General features: G+C 42.6%; 2 protein-coding genes across 3 annotated transcripts in view; one reads left to right on the forward strand and one right to left on the reverse strand.

The window, feature by feature from the left end:
- The window catches only part of LOC139392644 (mesoderm specific transcript), a 27961-nt gene extending 19691 nt beyond the window's left edge, over window positions 1-8270 (forward strand). For both annotated transcript variants that reach the window (XM_071140769.1, XM_071140770.1), the window contains exons 9-12: window positions 683-784; window positions 1185-1261; window positions 3605-3668; window positions 5681-8270. In XM_071140769.1, the coding sequence (XP_070996870.1) occupies window positions 683-784; window positions 1185-1261; window positions 3605-3668; window positions 5681-5798 (361 nt within the window). In that variant the 3' untranslated portion in view covers window positions 5799-8270. The remainder of the gene's footprint in view (window positions 1-682; window positions 785-1184; window positions 1262-3604; window positions 3669-5680) is intronic.
- LOC139392643 (COPI coat complex subunit gamma 2) lies at window positions 6379-18026 on the reverse strand. The gene is made up of 21 exons (XM_071140768.1): window positions 17874-18026; window positions 17067-17200; window positions 16907-16978; window positions 16493-16648; window positions 16201-16293; window positions 16005-16091; window positions 15653-15810; window positions 12634-12767; window positions 12409-12476; window positions 12141-12329; window positions 11754-11849; window positions 11273-11516; window positions 10875-10950; window positions 10676-10779; window positions 10266-10460; window positions 8450-8631; window positions 7998-8127; window positions 7597-7694; window positions 7300-7438; window positions 7111-7209; window positions 6379-6891 (listed from the first exon to the last, which is right to left on the reverse strand). Exons 1-21 carry the CDS (start codon window positions 17908-17910, stop codon window positions 6761-6763), a joined length of 2622 nt encoding a protein of 873 aa, XP_070996869.1. The 5' UTR covers window positions 17911-18026; the 3' UTR covers window positions 6379-6760.
- Window positions 18027-18583: the final 557 nt, after the last annotated feature.

An 18583-nucleotide genomic window follows, 5' to 3' on the forward strand; every position in this document is an offset into this window, starting at 1 on the left:
CAAATACAACTGTTTGTTATGTATTGACCATTAAATTGGCATATGCGATGCTGTGTATGTGAATTGACGCACTCTACTCTCGCACGCAAATTTTGACGGCGTGTGTCTGTGGTTTCGGCTTCAGAAGTAGTTTTCACATACAAGCTTTATATGTCAAATATGCTTCTCAAAAATAACGTGGTCGCGGTGGTAGAACGTTTATTTTGATTAGCGATTTTCTGCATTTGTCAGAGTGCCATCGGGTAACCTGATTCCAGACGTGTCCATGTAAACATGATTATTAGAGAAATCGTTATTCTTGCAAAGCATGTAAACGTTTGAATCGAACTATTATATTAATGACTATCCGTAATAACCGCATTAATGTGTGCATGTAACCGTAATGACATATTTACAGTAAGAACATCGTTGGCAAGTTCACTTGGCACAAATAGTACATCTCTAGTTATGTCCATTCAGCTAAATTATAACCCCCTCAACCATTTTTACTGTTTCAAAGATGAACACATTTTATTTAAATATTATGAAGGTATTTATATTCGCTGCAAAGCATAGCTGACGAAACAAACTGAGTAAAAACATGGAGGATGACCTAACCAGCACTCAACTGTGTTTGAGTGAACATATTTCATGTACTGTAAAGATGTAGCATTTACCCTGTTTACTCTTGGTTTCATGTCAGGCTTGGGGACGTGTTTGGTCCTTACACCCAGCCCACAGACGCGGAGTTCTTGGACATGTGGACAGGTGTTCGCTTCAATGATGGGAACCTGGTCATGGACAGGTACTGTACCATACACTGTTCAGACCTCACTAGTTAAATACCTATCTATACATACGGAATAGAGTAGTCACTAGTCACTGACTCATTTCAAACTAACATGGCTAGTCAAATTTGGTGTTATTTGATACATTGTTATAGGTGAAAGAAATTGATTTCAAAAAATTATTTTAACCCAAACAAATTGCACTGAATAAATGTGCACATTTTCCATCTAAATTCTAATGTACTGTATATGAACAGAATTGTTTCCACCTGCATAGATTATGTGGTCAACCCTTGTACTTTTCATTTGATATCATTCATTAGTGTAAAGCTAGTTTCCCATTTCTTCCTATACAGTGATGGATAAAAGTGATTGATCTGTCATTAATAGTGATGGTAATAAGATCCCTTCTCCTAGTATCCTGCAGTTTATTAACCAGAGGGACGAGCACCGAGACAGATGGGTTGGTGCTCTCACCTCTACTTTCATCCCTGGTGAGTACTGTCTGTCTAGTTGATGAGCAAGGATTGAAACATCAATGCCCGGTTTATGTGAAGTTTGTTACACTAGAGTGTCTCAAGTTATGATTGAACCTTTGATAACTGAATGAAAACAAAAAATGATATAATCTCATAGATGAGTGATATACTGTGCCTTCAGAAAGTATTCAAACCCCTTGACTTTTTCCACATTCTGTTGTTACAGGATTACATGTACATTTGTTTTGTCATTGGCCTACACACAATACCCCATAAATCAAAGTGGAATTATGTTTGTCGACATTTTTAGTATTCAAACCCCTTGACTTTTTCCACATTTTGTTGTTACAGCCTGAATTTAAAATGGATTAAATGTAGATTGTGTGTCACTGATCTACACGCAATACCCGAATCCCTTTGTTATGACAAGCCTAAATAACGTAAAGAATAACAATGTGCCTAACAAGTCAGATAATAAGTTGCATGGACTAACTCTGTGTGCAATAGTGGTGGTAACATGATTTTTGAGTGACTACCCCGTCTCTGTACACCACACATACATCTATAAGGTTCCTCAGTGAATTTCAAGCACAAATTCAACAACAAAGACCAGGGAGGTTTTCCAATGACTTGCAAAGAAGGAGACCTATTGGTAGATGAAGAAAATGAAAAAAAAGCAGACTTTGATTACCCCTTTCAGCATGGTGAAGTTATTAATCACACTTTGGATGGTGTATCAGTACACCTAGTCACTACAAAGGTACAGATGTCCTTCCTAATTCGGTTGATGGAGAGGAAGGAAACCGCTCAGGGATTTCAACATGAGGCCAACAGGGATTTTTAAACTAGTTAGAGTTTAATGGCTGTGATAGGCGAAAACTGAGTATGGCTCAAAAACACTGTAGTTACTCCACAATGCTAACCTAAATTACAGCGTGAAAACAAGGAAGCCTGTTAAGAATTAAGAATACAAATATTTCAAAATGCATCCTGTTTGCAATAAGACACTAAAGTAATACTGCAAAAGATGTGGCAAAGAAATGTACTTTTTGTCCAGAATACAAAGCATTACTTTTGGGCTAAAGCCAACACATCACCGAGTACCACTTCATATTTTCAAGCATGGTGGTGTCTGCATCATGTTATGGGTATGCTTGTCATCGGCAAGGACAAGGGAGTTTTTTAGGATATGAAAACAAAATGTAATAGAGCTATGCACAGGCAAAATCCTAGAGGAAAACCTGACTCAGTCTGCTTTCTAACAGACACTGGGAGACAAATCCAGCAGGACAATAAACTAAAACACAAGGCCAAATCTACACTGGAGTTACTTACCAAGATGACATTGAATGTACCTGAGTGGCCTAGTTATAGTTTTGACTTAAAAATCAACTTGAAAATCTATGGCAAGACTTGAAAATGGCTGTCTAGCAATGATCAACATCGAACTTGACTGAGCTTGAAGAATTTTTAAAAGAATAATGGGCAAATATTGTACAATCCAGGTTTGCAAAGCTTTTAGACAGACCCAGAAAGACTCACAGCTGTAATCACTGCCAAAGGTGATCCTAGCATATATTGACTCAGGGGGTTGAATACCTTTCTTATCCAAATATATTACTGTTTATTTTCCATTACCACCCCACCACAGTATTTTGGATAGTTCATTGACAGAAAAAATGACAAACCTATTTTAAATCGCATTATGAGACAAGAAAAATGTGTAAATAGTCAAGGACTGTGAATCCTTTCTGAAGGTACTGTAATGATAGAAGGGCAATGGCAGGAAGTTTTAAGATAATGATTTACTGTCTGTCATTCATTCAACTCCACCACTGCTGTTCTATCTGTTGATGTTGATTTCCTGCAATAGGTAGGTTTGTGCCTACTTATGAAACTGCACAAAACCAAGTTACAGTGGCATGTCAGTTAGTACACTTCTGAATGCCGTTGTACAGTGACTGTAAGCTGTAAAACTCCCCTCTAGTTTAGACTGAGGTGACCAGCGAGTCAGTCAGTGAGGCTAAGCTACTTAGCACAGTCTAATACCTCCCAGGAGTTTATTAGCCCATCTGTGCCCCATTAAGGTTAGCTGGTAGTGGCGTGAACGGTGTGATCCACACCTCCCTCCCTACTACACATGGTCCCCATCCCCATAGAATCCTGTTCAACATCTCACCGCGAAGCGTTTCGGCGTGTCATCACTAGATGCATTGTAACATTTGATTGTTATGAGAAGGCATGTGGATTTAATTAGATGCTAATTGACTAACCTATCATGGGAAGGCTAAAAACATTTTTTTTAAGTTCATGGAATCCCATTCCTCCACGTGATCTCTCTACCTCCTTGTCTTTCAGTTCATATGATCTATGGACCCCTGGATCCAGTCAACCCTCACCCCCAATTCATCTTCCTTTACCAGTAAGTGCACCTCTTCCATACTCGTATCCAATTGACATGCATTGAGTTATTTAAGGTGTTGGTGAGAGTTTCATTCACATGCACTGGATCATTGCCATTCACTTGCATTGGGTAGTTACATTTGTGAGTGTAGGACTATTCAATGAGTTTTGCTAGGGTTGAGCTTGCATGGTAAATGCTGTCTTTCCATATGAAGAGCTGTAGTATCATGTACAACCACATGATGGGGGTGTTTACAGTGAGTGTCTGAGGAAAAATGTACTCCTGTTTTTTCCTGTTTCAAATCAGGGAAAAGGGGATACCTAGTCAGTTGTACTACTGAATGCATTCAACTGAAATAGGATCTAATGTTTCGTCGACGTCTAAAACATTAATTTAATACACTTTCTATGGCGTGTCGAGCCTTTATTTTGTCATAAGGTAGTACCTCTTCTCTTGTTGTTGGAGCACAAGCCTGTGCATTCCTTCTAATGTCTGCAAAAATACCAGGAAGGGTATTCAAGCCCTACACACAGACAGAAAGTATATTGTAGAATTATTTTTGGCCTCAGCTCAGTCCATAGACTGTGTAGAATGTTAAATGCACTCTTTGTCAGAGCACTTTATCGTACTAACAGTAATTGTCACTACCTGGCATCGCGAAGGTCATGGGTTCAAATCCCATCCAATGTCATTTTTAACATGAACCTCCTCTCTTCAGATGTCTACCTTTTTAACAAGTGTTTCCTAGTTAGTGTGAAGGGGTCTGTGGCGCTGGTGGATGCTCCCTGTCTCTCACACATGAGGTTGCTGGTTGGAATTGAAGAGGACCACCCTTCATCTCTGAGATGGGGAGCGAAGAGGACATGGTCCCTGTATTCAGAGATAGAAATGCAGATGGCTATGTAATAATTCACCAGAAACACCATGGTTAAATCTTGAAAAAATATATTTAGTCTTTGCTTCTGCTTGCCTCGAACTCTACTCACTTCTCCCCTCTCGGTTGCTACCTTCCTCCACCACCATACTTGAAGTGGTCCGTGTCAGTTGCTGGAGTTTCAGCTGGTCCGGTTTGATCATTTCTTTAGGACCTATCTGGATAGATCCTTCTTTTGACTCTCTCACCATTTGTCCAACCAACGCTTCGCACTGCTAATTACCACCCCAGGATATCTTACGGTCCCTGCCAAGTCTTTCCCCATGGACACTGAGAGGCAGACATCTTTCTCTTATGCCACCATCTTTCATGACGTCTTTGTCTCCTTCAACATAAGGCTGTAGTCCGAAAAAGCAGAAAACATGTTCTTTGTTCCGGTCGGTCTGTAGCCTTCTGACAGCCTCTGTGCCACAGGATATATTGAGGCTATAACCTGAGCTACAGAACCACTCGGGTTTTGAACCATTATCTTGCTCTGCAAGCCACTGCAGGATTTAGATTGAAGTAAAAATATAAATATATATAATAAACAAAGTTACTCAACATTCAATCCAACAGAGAGGGAAAAGAGACTTGAATCTTACTTGTGAATCAAGACAATGCACCACCATTGGCCTTGAGTTGTGTGGGATTTGTAGACTGATGTAAGGCACCACAATTATGCAGAACTAAAGTGAAGATTTGAACCCCCGTCTGACTCGATTGAAGGCGACTGACCAGAACGAGAAAGTGTAGGCTATATAGAAATGTCACTCAAATTGAAAATCATTACAGAAAATGATTTCTATCAGCCTAATGGCTCTGTAGCTAGATCTCACATTCTAGTGTTCGGAATTGTAAACAAGGCTGCATGTAATTTCGCTAAATGTGACTCCGTGCAGCCAATGGCAATGTGCGCTTTAGGTATAATGCTAGGAGGCGCTTGTGTGACAGCGCTAATGCATTCCACCACTATGCGGATGTCGGCTAAACCGGAACTGATTGATTAGAGTAGTATTTGGGTTTCTGTATATATCCCCCATCATTCATTTGGGTATTACAGAAGAGAACGTATTCCTTTTGTCCCTCCCAACCCAATGTTGTCATTTTCCTTCAGGAAACTGGTGCAGAGGTCTACTGTGTCGGTTCTAGATGAACACATCAGCCATTATCCCCAGCTGGAGGACCCAACTGGCTTCCTCAACGCCTACTTCAGCTTCATCAACGCCTTCTGAGCCAACTCATCAGCATAAAACATTTGCGAGCATAACCTCATGTCATGCTCACAACGGGAAGGTTAAAACATTTTTGCAATAGGAAAACAACCACGCATTTCTTATTGGAGTTCAGCCCTGTTTCAGTGTTTTCTTCCATTTGGTGCCTAATGAACACACATTTTCACATCTCCCATTGTGGAAAAAGTTGTGACTGGCTCAGTCGTGAACAAACACCCATAATTGAAAACCTCCAGCCTGGATGAGAACTGTGCACATTGAATCATAGCTGATATGACACACAGTAATCTTGAATCCATTCCTGGTATGTCATCAAAGAGCCAAGTTGGACAGATACTGTCTCCTGCTACTCGGTATAAACAAAATGACAGTACTGAATAGATCAACTACTGCTGTAGGGACATAGGAAATCTTACTGGAAGCATGAAAGATCACCCAAGGTAATCTCATCTATGGGGTCCAATCTATTTGTTGTTTATGACAAATTGATGGGTTGCAACCTGTTACGAATTACAAAGAAAATAATTTTGATATGATTTCTAGAAATAAAATGAGTTTTCCATAAAGCTTATAACAATAATTCAGTATTTCCATGGTCAACATTTAATAGATTTGATAAAACGTGGGCCATTAATGACACTAGCCTGGTCCCAGATCTGTTTGTGCTGCCTTGCAAACACCTACGAATGACCATTGGAGTTGGTTATACAGCACAAACAGATCTGGGGCCAGTCTACAGAGATGAGTTGTGTTGAAGGGTGCCAGTAGTACACACACCTCACCATAATGTATTCCATCTCGGACTACCCAAAAACACAAGACACATTCCAACGACATAAAGCAGTGGAGGACATTGCCTAGAGAATATTGTGAATGGGGAAAAAGTGGACAAAACAAATCAGAATATGCCATTGTATTCACACGGCCTGTTGGTGAACAACAACAGGCCCCGCTGGCGCCCTCTAGCCCACGGAGGCTAGGATGATGTCAACAACAGTCTCATCCGAGCTGCGGACCGTCACCTGCATAGTGACACCGTCGGCCAGGGCCAGGCGCGAGCGTACCAGCACGTCATGACCCCCCCGGAACACACCTGGAGGAAGGGGAGGGACACAGAAACTGTCATCCATACCATGGGGGGGGCTTGCTTCCATCACACTAGTGACAGGAAGTTGAACAAGCTGCCGTGTCAAGGTTAGAAACTGAACTTAACATATTTTCGGTAATGAAGGGTACAGAATGAGCCTACAATTCACTAAGCAAAACAATAATTAATTCAAATCAAGATAGAATAAATAAATGAAACACCCACCGGCAAGGAAGAGGATGTGTGAGTTCTTGTTTTCTGGGACCTTGTCTGAACGCTCACAGGGCTGCATGCCCAGGAAACTGATGATGTTACCAACAGCCTCTACAGAAACAACGGGGAACAGCTCACAGAATGTACACTGTGTTTCAATGTTGGGGTGATAAATCCAAAGATCCCCATTGAAATAATTACCGTCTAATGTTCTGACAGAGGCCAGGGCGAACGTCTCCTCCTTCTCAAAGTCGTCTCCCACCTCGTCCCAGGCTGCGGCAAAGTTAGGCTTCAACACCTTCTGGATGTGGTCTGCTACAGTCACCTCCAAGTCTTCCAGCTGACATACACACAGGGGGGGAGTAGAGGGGAGCAGAGAAGGTAGAAAAAGGGGAGAAGAGATAATTTATGCAAATGATGGTAAATAAGATATAATTATTTTGGGGTAAATGAGTTAAGATAAAAATAAAAAAAAAAGGTTTTATATTGAGCTCATACCACATATTCGTCATCGTAACCGTCGTCATCAGGCTCTCCTGTGTTGGGGTCGCAGTCTTTCACCAGGTACTTCAGAGTACAGCTGAACGTACAGGACACTGGAGAGCAGAGAACACATTTAATATGACATAGACAGTGCAGATATTACATGACTACGCTACGTGATGTAAATACGTGTCCTTAGTGTTTGAAGAAGGCCAGCAGATAAGTGCTTTTCTCTCTCAATGGAAAACCACGTTGTTAGGTGCTACATGATCCCCATTAAGATTCTTTAGTTCTGAGAAGGTTTTAACAGAGTTACAACACTGACGTCACACTGAGCACTTCAGAGAGTTGCCCTTGTGAAAATGGCTCATTTCTCTCTCTCACACACAGTCACACAGAGGTTTAATAAAAGTAACCTGCGGTGGGGTCATCTTCAGGCAGTCTGACCAGGCTGTAGCAGGAGCCAGGTTGGCTGTAGGGCAGGTTAGCAGCAGGGACGTAGTGGAGAACCTCGTAGGCCTCCGACGGCTCCATCTGAACCATAACCTGAAGGACAACAACCAGTGGACTTCCATTTAATACATTTAATATATATTTAGTCCTGTGTCTTAATGTCAGTGTTGTAGATTTTAAATGTTTAAACTTTTCTGTCTACTGTCAATTGAATGGACAATAAAGCTTTAGAAAAATAATTGAATACGATTATGCTTTTCAAACTGCTCAAAGATATCTACAGTGTAAGGAGGGATTTGGGGTGATGCCACTGCAGCCATTTTGCACCCAACTAGACCTTCACACATTGACAATCGCTGTGCATTCTAGGAGACGTGAACTTCCTAAAGCGCACCAATCACCAGTGTAGCCCTACCTTCTGCAGGAGCTGGTCATTGAGCGTGTTGGTGCAGTCGAACTGAAACACCATGTGTCTGGCGAAGGTGTGCTTGACGCAGCGCACCACATACTCAGTCTCCGCCTCGGTCAGCTGCACCGCCTCCGACGTCTTGAAGAGAGAACCCAGGCCCTGGAATTCTGGAATGGCTGCCAGTTGTTCTGTTGACAGAGGAGATTAGAGGAGAAGCCCAGCTCCAAATCCACCCCTAGTCCTAACTACTACAATATTATAGCTGAATCCAGTCCTAGTCCTAACTACTTCAATATTATAGCTGAATCCACCCCTAGTCCTAACTACTACAATATTATAGCTGAATCCACCCATAGTCCTAACTACTACAATATTATAGCTGAATCCAGCCCTAGTCCTAACTACTACAATATTATAGCTGAATCCACCCCTAGTCCTAACTACTACAATATTATAGCTGAATCCACCCATAGTCCTAACTACTACAATATTATAGCTGAATCCAGCCCTAGTCCTAACTACTACAATATTATAGCTGAATCCAGCCCTAGTCCTAACTACTACAATATTATAGCTGAATCCAGCCCTAGTCCTAACTACTACAATATTATAGCTGAATCCAGCCCTAGTCCTAACTACTACAATATTATAGCTGAATCCACCCATAGTCCTAACTACTACAATATTATAGCTGAATCCACCCATAGTCCTAACTACTACAATATTATAGCTGAATCCAGCCCTAGTCCTAACTACTACAATATTATAGCTGAATCCACCCCTAGTCCTAACTACTACAATATTATAGCTGAATCCACCCCTAGTCCTAACTACTACAATATTATAGCTGAATCCAGCCCTAGTCCTAACTACTACAATATTATAGCTGAATCCAGCCCTAGTCCTAACTACTACAATATTATAGCTGAATCCAGCCCTAGTCCTAACTACTACAATATTATAGCTGAATCCAGCCCTAGTCCTAACTACTACAATATTATAGCTGAATCCAGCCCTAGTCCTAACTACTACAATATTATAGCTGAATCCAGCCCTAGTCCTAACTACTACAATATTATAGCTGAATCCAGCCCTAGTCCTAACTACTTCAATATTATAGCTGAATCCACCCCTAGTCAAAACTACTACAATATTATAGCTGAATCCAGCCCTAGTCCTAACTACTACAATATTATAGCTGAATCCAGCCCTAGTCCTAACTACTACAATATTATAGCTGAATCCAGCCCTAGTCCTAACTACTACAATATTATAGCTGAATCCAGCCCTAGTCCTAACTACTACAATATTATAGCTGAATCCACCCCTAGTCCTAACTACTACAATATTATAGCCGAATCCACCCCTAGTCCTAACTACTACAATATTATAGCCGAATCCACCCCTAGTCCTAACTACTACAATATTATAGCTGAATCCAGCCCTAGTCCTAACTACTACAATATTATAGCTGAATCCACCCATAGTCCTAACTACTACAATATTATAGCTGAATCCACCCCTAGTCCTAACTACTACAATATTATAGCGGCCCTCAAGTTTTTGCTGCTCTGAAGTTGTTGATGCCACAATACTAGTATCATAACTACTGCTACTATGATACTTGGTTTTGGCTAATAACGCTTAGCAGACTGAATTCTATGGTTCATTAAGAACGTGTTTCCATGTAAAATACTGTGTGCTATAGTTTGGAAAATAAAAGTGACTGGGTCCTTTTACTCCATAAATTCAGACCAAATGTTTTGTTTCCTTGTGATAACACCATGTCTTGCCATGATAGTTTCAAGTAAGGTGACTGTACCCTGGTAGATGTCTTGGCGCGTCGGGCCTGGTTTCTCTGGAAGCTTGCTAGTGGCCACAGGAGCGAATTCGGTCTTCTGCTCTGTGATGGGTGTGTTGGCCAGGGGAACCGACTTCATATCGAAGGGCTTCTCTGTGGGCTCCAGGGTGTACTGGTGGAGGGACTTCTCCAGACCCGGGACAGACACCGACAGACCTGATGGGAGGAGACACAGACGGTTCAATAAAGGAAATACATTTATTCATTTTGAGGTTCGATGGAGAAAAATACATTCTCTGCACGTGTCAATTCACTGAGAGAGTTTGAGTGACCAGTCAAAGAACACAACCTTACTTCCTGAATTGGACCAGATATGTCCACACACACTAGTGCTCTCAAGTTCAGACTAGGAGCGCAGTGTGTGTTCTCACCGTTGAAAATGTAGGCAGCGTTGAGGGCTTTCTGCTTCTGCTGCAGCACGTTCATGTAGAAGGTGGCTCTGTCCCTCACCTCGTCATCACTGTCCATCATACACCTAGAAACACACACCATACGTCAACACACTTCAGAGTGGTAACCACACAGGGAATGGATCGTTATGACAGGGAGCCAGTGAAAGGCTGTCTCTACCTCTGCATCAGGACTAACACACTGGGGAGAAGGTCATCATTCTGGGCTCCAAATTTAGCCAGAGCACTGACCGCAGCTACAGGGATGAGAAAGGAGCTTAGTTATTACACAATGTGTACAAGCAACAACGTGGTAACTTACATTAGTTTAAACCTTCATGAGTAACAGTGAGTTTTTGTTGAAAAGCCAGACGCAAATATTATTTGTCTTCATATTAGTGAATTGAGCCTTTCATGGTTGGTGATGTCACCAGTTAATGGAGCCAATCCCAACAGACTTATCAGAACTACCATTATGTTGCACCCAGACACACACAACTCTGTCTCTCAAACACACATGCTATTGACAACTCCAGGCCAGCAGGGGTCCACACACACACACACTCCCCCGTTTCTCACCGGCTCTGACGGCCTCGCTCTCCAGCACCACGCGGTTGAAGATGAAGCGGATGTACTTGGATGGCGAGGGCGTGCGCGGGCCCTCCTTGCCCAGCAGGTGAAGGATCTTGGTGGCCAGCACCGTATGCTCACAGTCCTCGATGAACTCACACAGGTGGGCCAGCCCCGTCTCCTTGCTCTCTGGGTTCTCCTCGATGATGCTGATGATGCAGTCCACGATGGCCCGCTTGTACTCAAAGCCACCCTGAGAGGAGAGGCATCATTTAAAGATGTTGTGTTTCAGGGACAGTCGTACATTAAATCAGAAAACTGAGTGGTCATATCAATGTAAATGTGCCAGAGTTGGCCAAAGAGCTGTTTGTCTGTAGTCCAGATGGTTTCATGTCAGTGAGAAGGACATAAATGTGCTTCAATAGGTTCTCTTGTCCTACACATCAGTGAAAAAAGACATTAGGCTGCTCAGTCAGGGTGTTCCACTCACGTCGTCTCGGAGCATGTTGGACAGGAAGTTCATCATGACGCTGTGCTTTCTGGGATACTTCTGACACAGGGCACTGATGGCCTGCACAACCACCACCTGAAACACACTCAGCAGTCAGAGGATAGAACTTCACTTTGGTGAAATAATACCCCATTTGGAAATAGATTGAAGTAGTTGTGGTTTGTTTACGAAATGCAGAATGATGCTATAGGCTATAGTATAACTATATACTTTTTGGGGGGGGGTTACATATTGAGTGTATTCTAATTGATTATCCAACTATTTCAATTCCTAAATGATTCAACTAGAGTACTGTAGAGGGGAAAAACAAGAGCATATCATTGAGGAGAAAGTACACATTAAACTAAAACACATCCTCCTCCTCACCTTGAACTCGTCAGAGATCTCAGAGACGAAAGAGGAGATCTGTTTCATGAGGCGGTCCACACTGCTCTCGCTGCCTGTCTTCAGCAGCGTGGTGATGGCCAGCGTGGCGATGCTGCGGTTCGAGTCCGTGATCAGGTTCTCCAGGTCCAGGTTGCACGCAGTCACCGCCGACGGGTGTTTCATCGCCACCTGGTGGACAAACGGGGGAATGCGGATGTAAATACAGGTAACTCAGAGTAATGAAGAGCATGGAGAAGTGGAGACCCACCTTGTTGAGGGTCCTGACAGCTGCGTATCTCAGGGCTGCTTTGGGAGAGCTGCAGAACAGCTGCAGGACTGGAGAGAAACACATTAACAGACAGTCAAATGGTAAAACCAGAAGTACTAGGTAGATAGGATACTACAACCTCTAATTTCTACAGGTAGGTACCCACATGTGGACACCAGAAGGTAAGGTGTATATACCAAACTGGCTGTAATTACAGAGACTCACCAGAGACAGCGGGGGCCAGCTCTCTGGCAGTACAGTTGGGCATGTGGACTATGGCCGAGGCTGCCTCGTACACCACCATCTCATGCTTGTTCCTCAGACAGCTCTCAATGAAGTCAAACAGGGGACTGTCATGTCTGCAAACAGAAAATAGCCAACCATTTATAATATAATGCCACACACACGACAAAAATATACCAATATGTTTATAAAGTTACATTTGACAGTGTGCATTCTGTGTCCTCCGCTGCCATGTGTATGACTGACAGTTGTGGCTGCTTTGTGTGATATATTGTTGTCTCAACCTTCTTGCCCTTTGGGCTGTTGTCTGAGCCCAATGTTTGCACCATGTTTTGTGCTGCTACCATGTTGTTATGTTGTGTTGCTTCTGTACCATGCTGTGTTGTCATGTGTTGCTGCCTTGCTATGTTGTCTTTAGGTCTCTCTTTATGTAGTGTTGTCTCTTGTCGTGATGTGTGATGAGTGTTTTGTCCTATATTTATATTGTATTTATTGTATTTGTTTTAATCCCAGGCCCCGTCCCTGCAGGAGGCCTTTTGCCTTTTGGTAGGCAGTCATTGAAAATAAGAATTTGTTCTTAACTGACTTTCCTAGTTGAATAAAATAAAAAATGCATGATGTCACTATACAGATCACTTCCCCCTGGTGTTGAATAAAAACTATACATATCAATGAAAGGGAATACTAGACACCAACCCACTGTAGACAGACTAGAAAACCCATTCAAGTAAACAGTCCATGACAGTGTTTATCTACCCTGCCTGGATCTGCGTGGCAGTGCTTCCACGGTGCCACCTACCTTGCCTCGGTCTGCGTGGCAGTGCTTCCACAGTGCCACCTACCCTGCGTGGCAGTGCTTCCACCTACCCTACCCTGCGTGGCAGTGCTTCCACCTACCCTACCCTGCGTGGCAGTGCTTCCACCTACCCTGCGTGACAGTGCTTCCACCTACCCTGCGTGGCAGTGCTTCCACCTACCCTGCGTGGCAGTGCTTCCACCTACCCTGCGTGGCAGTGCTTCCACCTACCCTGCGTGGCAGTGCTTCCACCTACCCTGCGTGGCAGTGCTTCCACCTACCCTGCGTGGCAGTGCTTCCACCTACCCTGCGTGGCAGTGCTTCCACCTACCCTGCGTGGCAGTGCTTCCACCTACCCTGCGTGACAGTGCTTCCACCTACCCTGCGTGACAGTGCTTCCACCTACCCTGCGTGACAGTGCTTCCACCTACCCTGCGTGACAGTGCTTCCACCTACCCTGCGTGACAGTGCTTCCACCTACCCTGCGTGACAGTGCTTCCACCTACCCTGCGTGACAGTGCTTCCACCTACCCTGCGTGACAGTGCTTCCACCTACCCTGCGTGACAGTGCTTCCACCTACCCTGCGTGACAGTGCTTCCACCTACCCTGCGTGACAGTGCTTCCACGGTGCCACCTACCCTGTACCTTGTAAAAACGAATCCCCGAGCTGACAACCTTCCGGTTACTAGTTGCACTCCACTGACTACCTGTTACGCGAGGCCCGCAAGAAGCCAAGGTAAGTTCCTAGCTAGCATTAAACTTATCTTATAAAAAACTAGTTAACTACACATGGTCGATAATATTACTAGTTTATCTAGCATGTCCTGCGTTGCATATAATCGATGCAGTGCCTGTTAATTTCTCATTGAATCACAGCCTACTTCAACAAACGGGCAACAAGCCCATTAGTGAAAAAAGCACTGTCGTTGCACCAATGTACCATAAACATCAAGGCCTTTCTTCAAAATAAACACACAACTATAGATGTTTAAACCTGCATATTTAGTTCATGTTGCCTGCTAACATTAATTTCTTATAACTAGGGGAAATTGGGTCATTTCTCTTGCGTTCTGTGCAAGCAGTCAGGGTATATGCAACAGTTTGGGCCCCTGGCTCGTTGCAAACTAATTAGCCAGAATTGTACATAATTATGACAGAACATTGAAGGTTGTACAATGTAACAGCAATTTTTAGACTTAGGGATGCCATCCGTTAGATAAAATACGGAACAGTTCCGTATTTCACTGAAAGAATAAACATTTTGTTTTCAAAATTATAGTTTCCGGATTCGACCATATTAATGACCTAAGGCTCGTATTTCTGTCTGTTATAATTAAGTCTATGATTTGATAGAGCAGTCTGACTGAGCGATGGTAGGCACCAGCAGGCTCGTAAGCATTCATTCAAACAGCACTTTAGTGCATTTTGCCAGCAGCTCTTCGCTGTGCTTCAAGCATTGAGCTGTTTATGACTTTAAGCCTATCAACTACCGAGGTTAGGCTGGTGTAACCGATGTGAAATGGCGAGCTAGTTAACGGGGTGGGGTGCGCGCTAATAGCGTTTCAAACGTCACTCGCTCTGAGACTTGGAGTAGTTGTTCCCCTTGCTCTGCATGGGTAACGCTGCTTCGAGGGTAGCTGTTGTCGATGTGTTCCTGGTTTGAGCCCAGGTAGGAGCGAGGAGAGGGACGGAAGCTATACTGTTACACTGGCAACACTAAAGTTCCTATAAGAACATCCAATAGTCAAAGGTATATGAAATACAAATCGTATAGATAGAAATAGTCCTATAATTCCCATAATAACTACAACCTAAAACTTCTTAGCTGGGAATATTGAAGACCCATGTTAAAAGGAACCACCAACTTTCATATGTTCTCATGTTCTGAGCAAGGAACTGAAACGTTAGCTTTTTTACATGGCACATATTGCACTTTTATTTTCTTGCATTATTTAAACCAAATTGACCATGTTTCATTATTTCTTTGAGGCTAAATTGATTTTATTTATGTATTATATTAAGTTAAAATAAGTGTTAATTCAGTATTGTTGTAATTGTTATTATTACAAATAAAATAAATATATATATATATTTTTTAAATCGTCCGATTAATCGGTATAGGCTTTTTTTGGTCCTCCAATAAATCGGTATCGATGTTGAAAAATCATAATCGTTCGACCTCCATCTTCCATGGTTCTACCTACCCTGCTTCGGTCTCCTCCAACAGCTTGCTGGCGATGCGGATGAGCATGCAGTAGGCAAAGGGGGACTTGAGGCCAGACTTGGTGAACTTGTTGAGCATCTTGGATACGGCCAGTCGGTCATTCTTCCTCAGGTGGTACAGCAGGCCCAGGGCGTGGTACTGGGGGGAAATCACAGAGAGGTCACAGTGGAAGTGATTCTCTTTCAACTTACCCGGGTTGTGTTCATTAGGGAACAACATACCAAAACCTTTTTCAGTGTATTTCATATTAAATGAGTGAAGATAACAGTAAAAGTTATTTATTCAGCTTGGTGCCTAATGAACATATTATCAACAGAATGTGTGTAACCCACCTGGACCATGATGTTGTCACTGGAAGCTGCCTCCTGTGCCTCGTTCACCCAGCGCTTTACCACGTCGTAGCTCATCTTAACCATGTGCTACAGACACACAGAAACCACAAAATACATTACCCACAAAGCAATGGGAGTACTTACAAATGGCACAGTCACCTTGAGACATCCAGGCACCGTGTGGCTAATTTCTTACCAGAGATGAGACCAGGGCAGAGCTGGACACACTGGGCACTTTGTCAACGATGGCCTGTTTCATGTATCTCTCAATGGCCTGCAGCATGGTGGTCTGTGGGACAGAGTGACAAAGTAGGGCTTGAGTTTATTGACCAAAAAGCATAGGTTTAGTCCAATTACAATAACACAATGCAAGCTGGATGTAAAAAATAAAATACTGTTCAGCTATCAGAATGGAAACAAAAAGATAACACAGCCTAATAAAAAGCAGGGAGAGAAACAGAGAGGGAGAGAGACAGAGACAGACTGACATCCGTGATCCTGCAGAGAGCTCTGATGGCAGGTCCTCTGTACACATCCTCCTTGCCAGTCATGTCCTTGGTCAGGCTGCTGGTGACAATGATGACATCCTCAGAGATGTTGGCCATCTCCTTGATGGTCAGGTAGCACATCCTTCTCAGGGTTTGCTGGAGGAATACAGAGACATTTTCAAAAAGCAGATAATGCTATACAAAAACACTATGCGCCACATCTCTACAATAGGTCAATTACAACACTACTCATTGAATACTAATTTAATGGCACTAGTTGGACCTGTTTGAGGTTAGTTTGTGAGTTTATGTCATCGTGTACTGTATATGTTGCGGTATGTTCTGTCAATAATGTTGTTTACTTGTATGATCAGCAATAATTTAACTAAACCCAAAGCAATAACTTATTCTCACATCATTGGACTGGAAGAGCCTGGTCATTGCGAAGAAGGCCTCGGTCGCCTCCATAGTTCCAAAGTGCTCCCCCTAGACAGAACATAAAAACATCTTCTGTTAATATCAAAGGGTATACGTGCAAAACAATTGGTTTGCATGTTATGGGTTTGTTTCTCACCTGGTTGAGTAGGTAAATGATCTTGGTGAGGATGTGGAGACATCTTCTGGGGTTGATCGGAGTCTCGTTGAAGATGCGAGCCTCTTGCAACACTGCACTCTTTTCAAGATGCTGGAAAGGGTTAGAGCCACTTCCTAATTGTTGCAGTGAAGAAAAAACAGCCACATTAAGACAACATTTGATTATATTGGAACTATAAAGACTAACTAGGTAGTTCGCTTACTATGCGTCATTACTATATCGTGTTGAATGTGGATTTCGTAAATAGATAACTTAGGTAGTAGCTTAAACCTCGTCTAATTATGGTCAACAAGCTTGAGCAAGGCGACATTGACAGTTTTTAAATTAACAAAATTAGCGAGCTAACTACCAGTATACGGTACATCGATAGACACATGTAGCTAACTAGATATTGAATCTCTTATCATATTTTACACGGCACAGCCAAAGAAGAATAAGTGCATTTTTTACTAGGCACAGTTAACGTAGTCTTCTAACCAACTAACGTTAGTTTAGCTAGTTTGCAAGCTAATTTGACAGATAAATACAATTTAAGCTAGCTACCAAGCAATTGACATATCTGCTCAACAAATAGAGACATGTAGCTAGTGTGGTCAACAAAGACAGACACGTCTATTTGACAACAAAAAAATATCCACTAAACGAATACCAACTTAGTGTAGTTAACGTTACCTAGCTGGAATGCTAGCTACTAGCTAGCTAACGTCAGTGGTAACTAGCTGGCAAAAACAACGTTACCTATTTCCAAGCAGCTATATTGACTTCTTTACACTTAATTTATCTTACCAGACTCTTCGTCCTTCTTGTCAAATTTCTTTATCATTGTTACGGAATGTTTGTGGATCAGTGTGGTTGGTGTACAGCCTCACAACAGACGACTAGTCACTTCCACGTCGCCAAATGCAACCTTCCTGTCTGTGTCCATGTCGACGGAAATGACGTCAATGTAATGATTTGTAGCAGGGGAGTAGTGAGCTGCGCGTAGATCAGTGGTCACCTTTTCTGAGTCAAGATAACTTTCTGAGTCAAAATGCATGCCGAGATCTACCGCTCTGATTTGTTTATGAACATGACTTTAAAAATGTAAGCCTATGCAACATTAACCAATTAGAAACAGTACTGTATTAATGAGGTTTTTGCAGTAAACTATAGGCCCAATACATTATCACCGCATACTGGCTTTGCTTGAATTGACCAGCCAATGCATTGTTTTTCGGGAAAATTATATTTCAAAATTTGAGGTAGGCTATATGATCACACCGGTAATATATCCATTGTTGTATTACTTGTGAGGCACAGCTGAGTGAGCATACATTTAAATAATTTGCTTTTTATTTTACTGAGCCGATGGTGCCTGCATCTGAGGGAGAGAGCAGCAGACTGAGGGTCCGTCTCTCAACATCCCTCCGCTCTCCCTTTTCTCCACTGACACTGACCAAAAAGGGACACCGTCTTCCAGCTGATGGAAAAACTTGAGTCGCACTGCATTATTTCTG

Source organism: Oncorhynchus clarkii, chromosome 33 (genome assembly GCF_045791955.1).
Source record: "Oncorhynchus clarkii lewisi isolate Uvic-CL-2024 chromosome 33, UVic_Ocla_1.0, whole genome shotgun sequence".
In the NCBI taxonomy this organism is placed as follows: Eukaryota; Metazoa; Chordata; class Actinopteri; order Salmoniformes; family Salmonidae; genus Oncorhynchus; species Oncorhynchus clarkii.

Excerpts from the sequence above, each read along its gene's own strand:
- LOC139392643 (XM_071140768.1), bottom strand. The coding sequence starts at position 17,910 with ATGATAAAGAAATTTGACAAGAAGGACGAAGAGTCTG. Across the intron at positions 11,850-12,140 it reads AGATCTCTGACGAGTTCAAG|GTGGTGGTTGTGCAGGCCAT; the intron begins GTGAGGAGGAGG and ends AGTGTGTTTCAG. Across the intron at positions 7,210-7,299 it reads CTCTGTCAGAACATTAGACG|AGGCTGTTGGTAACATCATC; the intron begins GTAATTATTTCA and ends TTGTTTCTGTAG.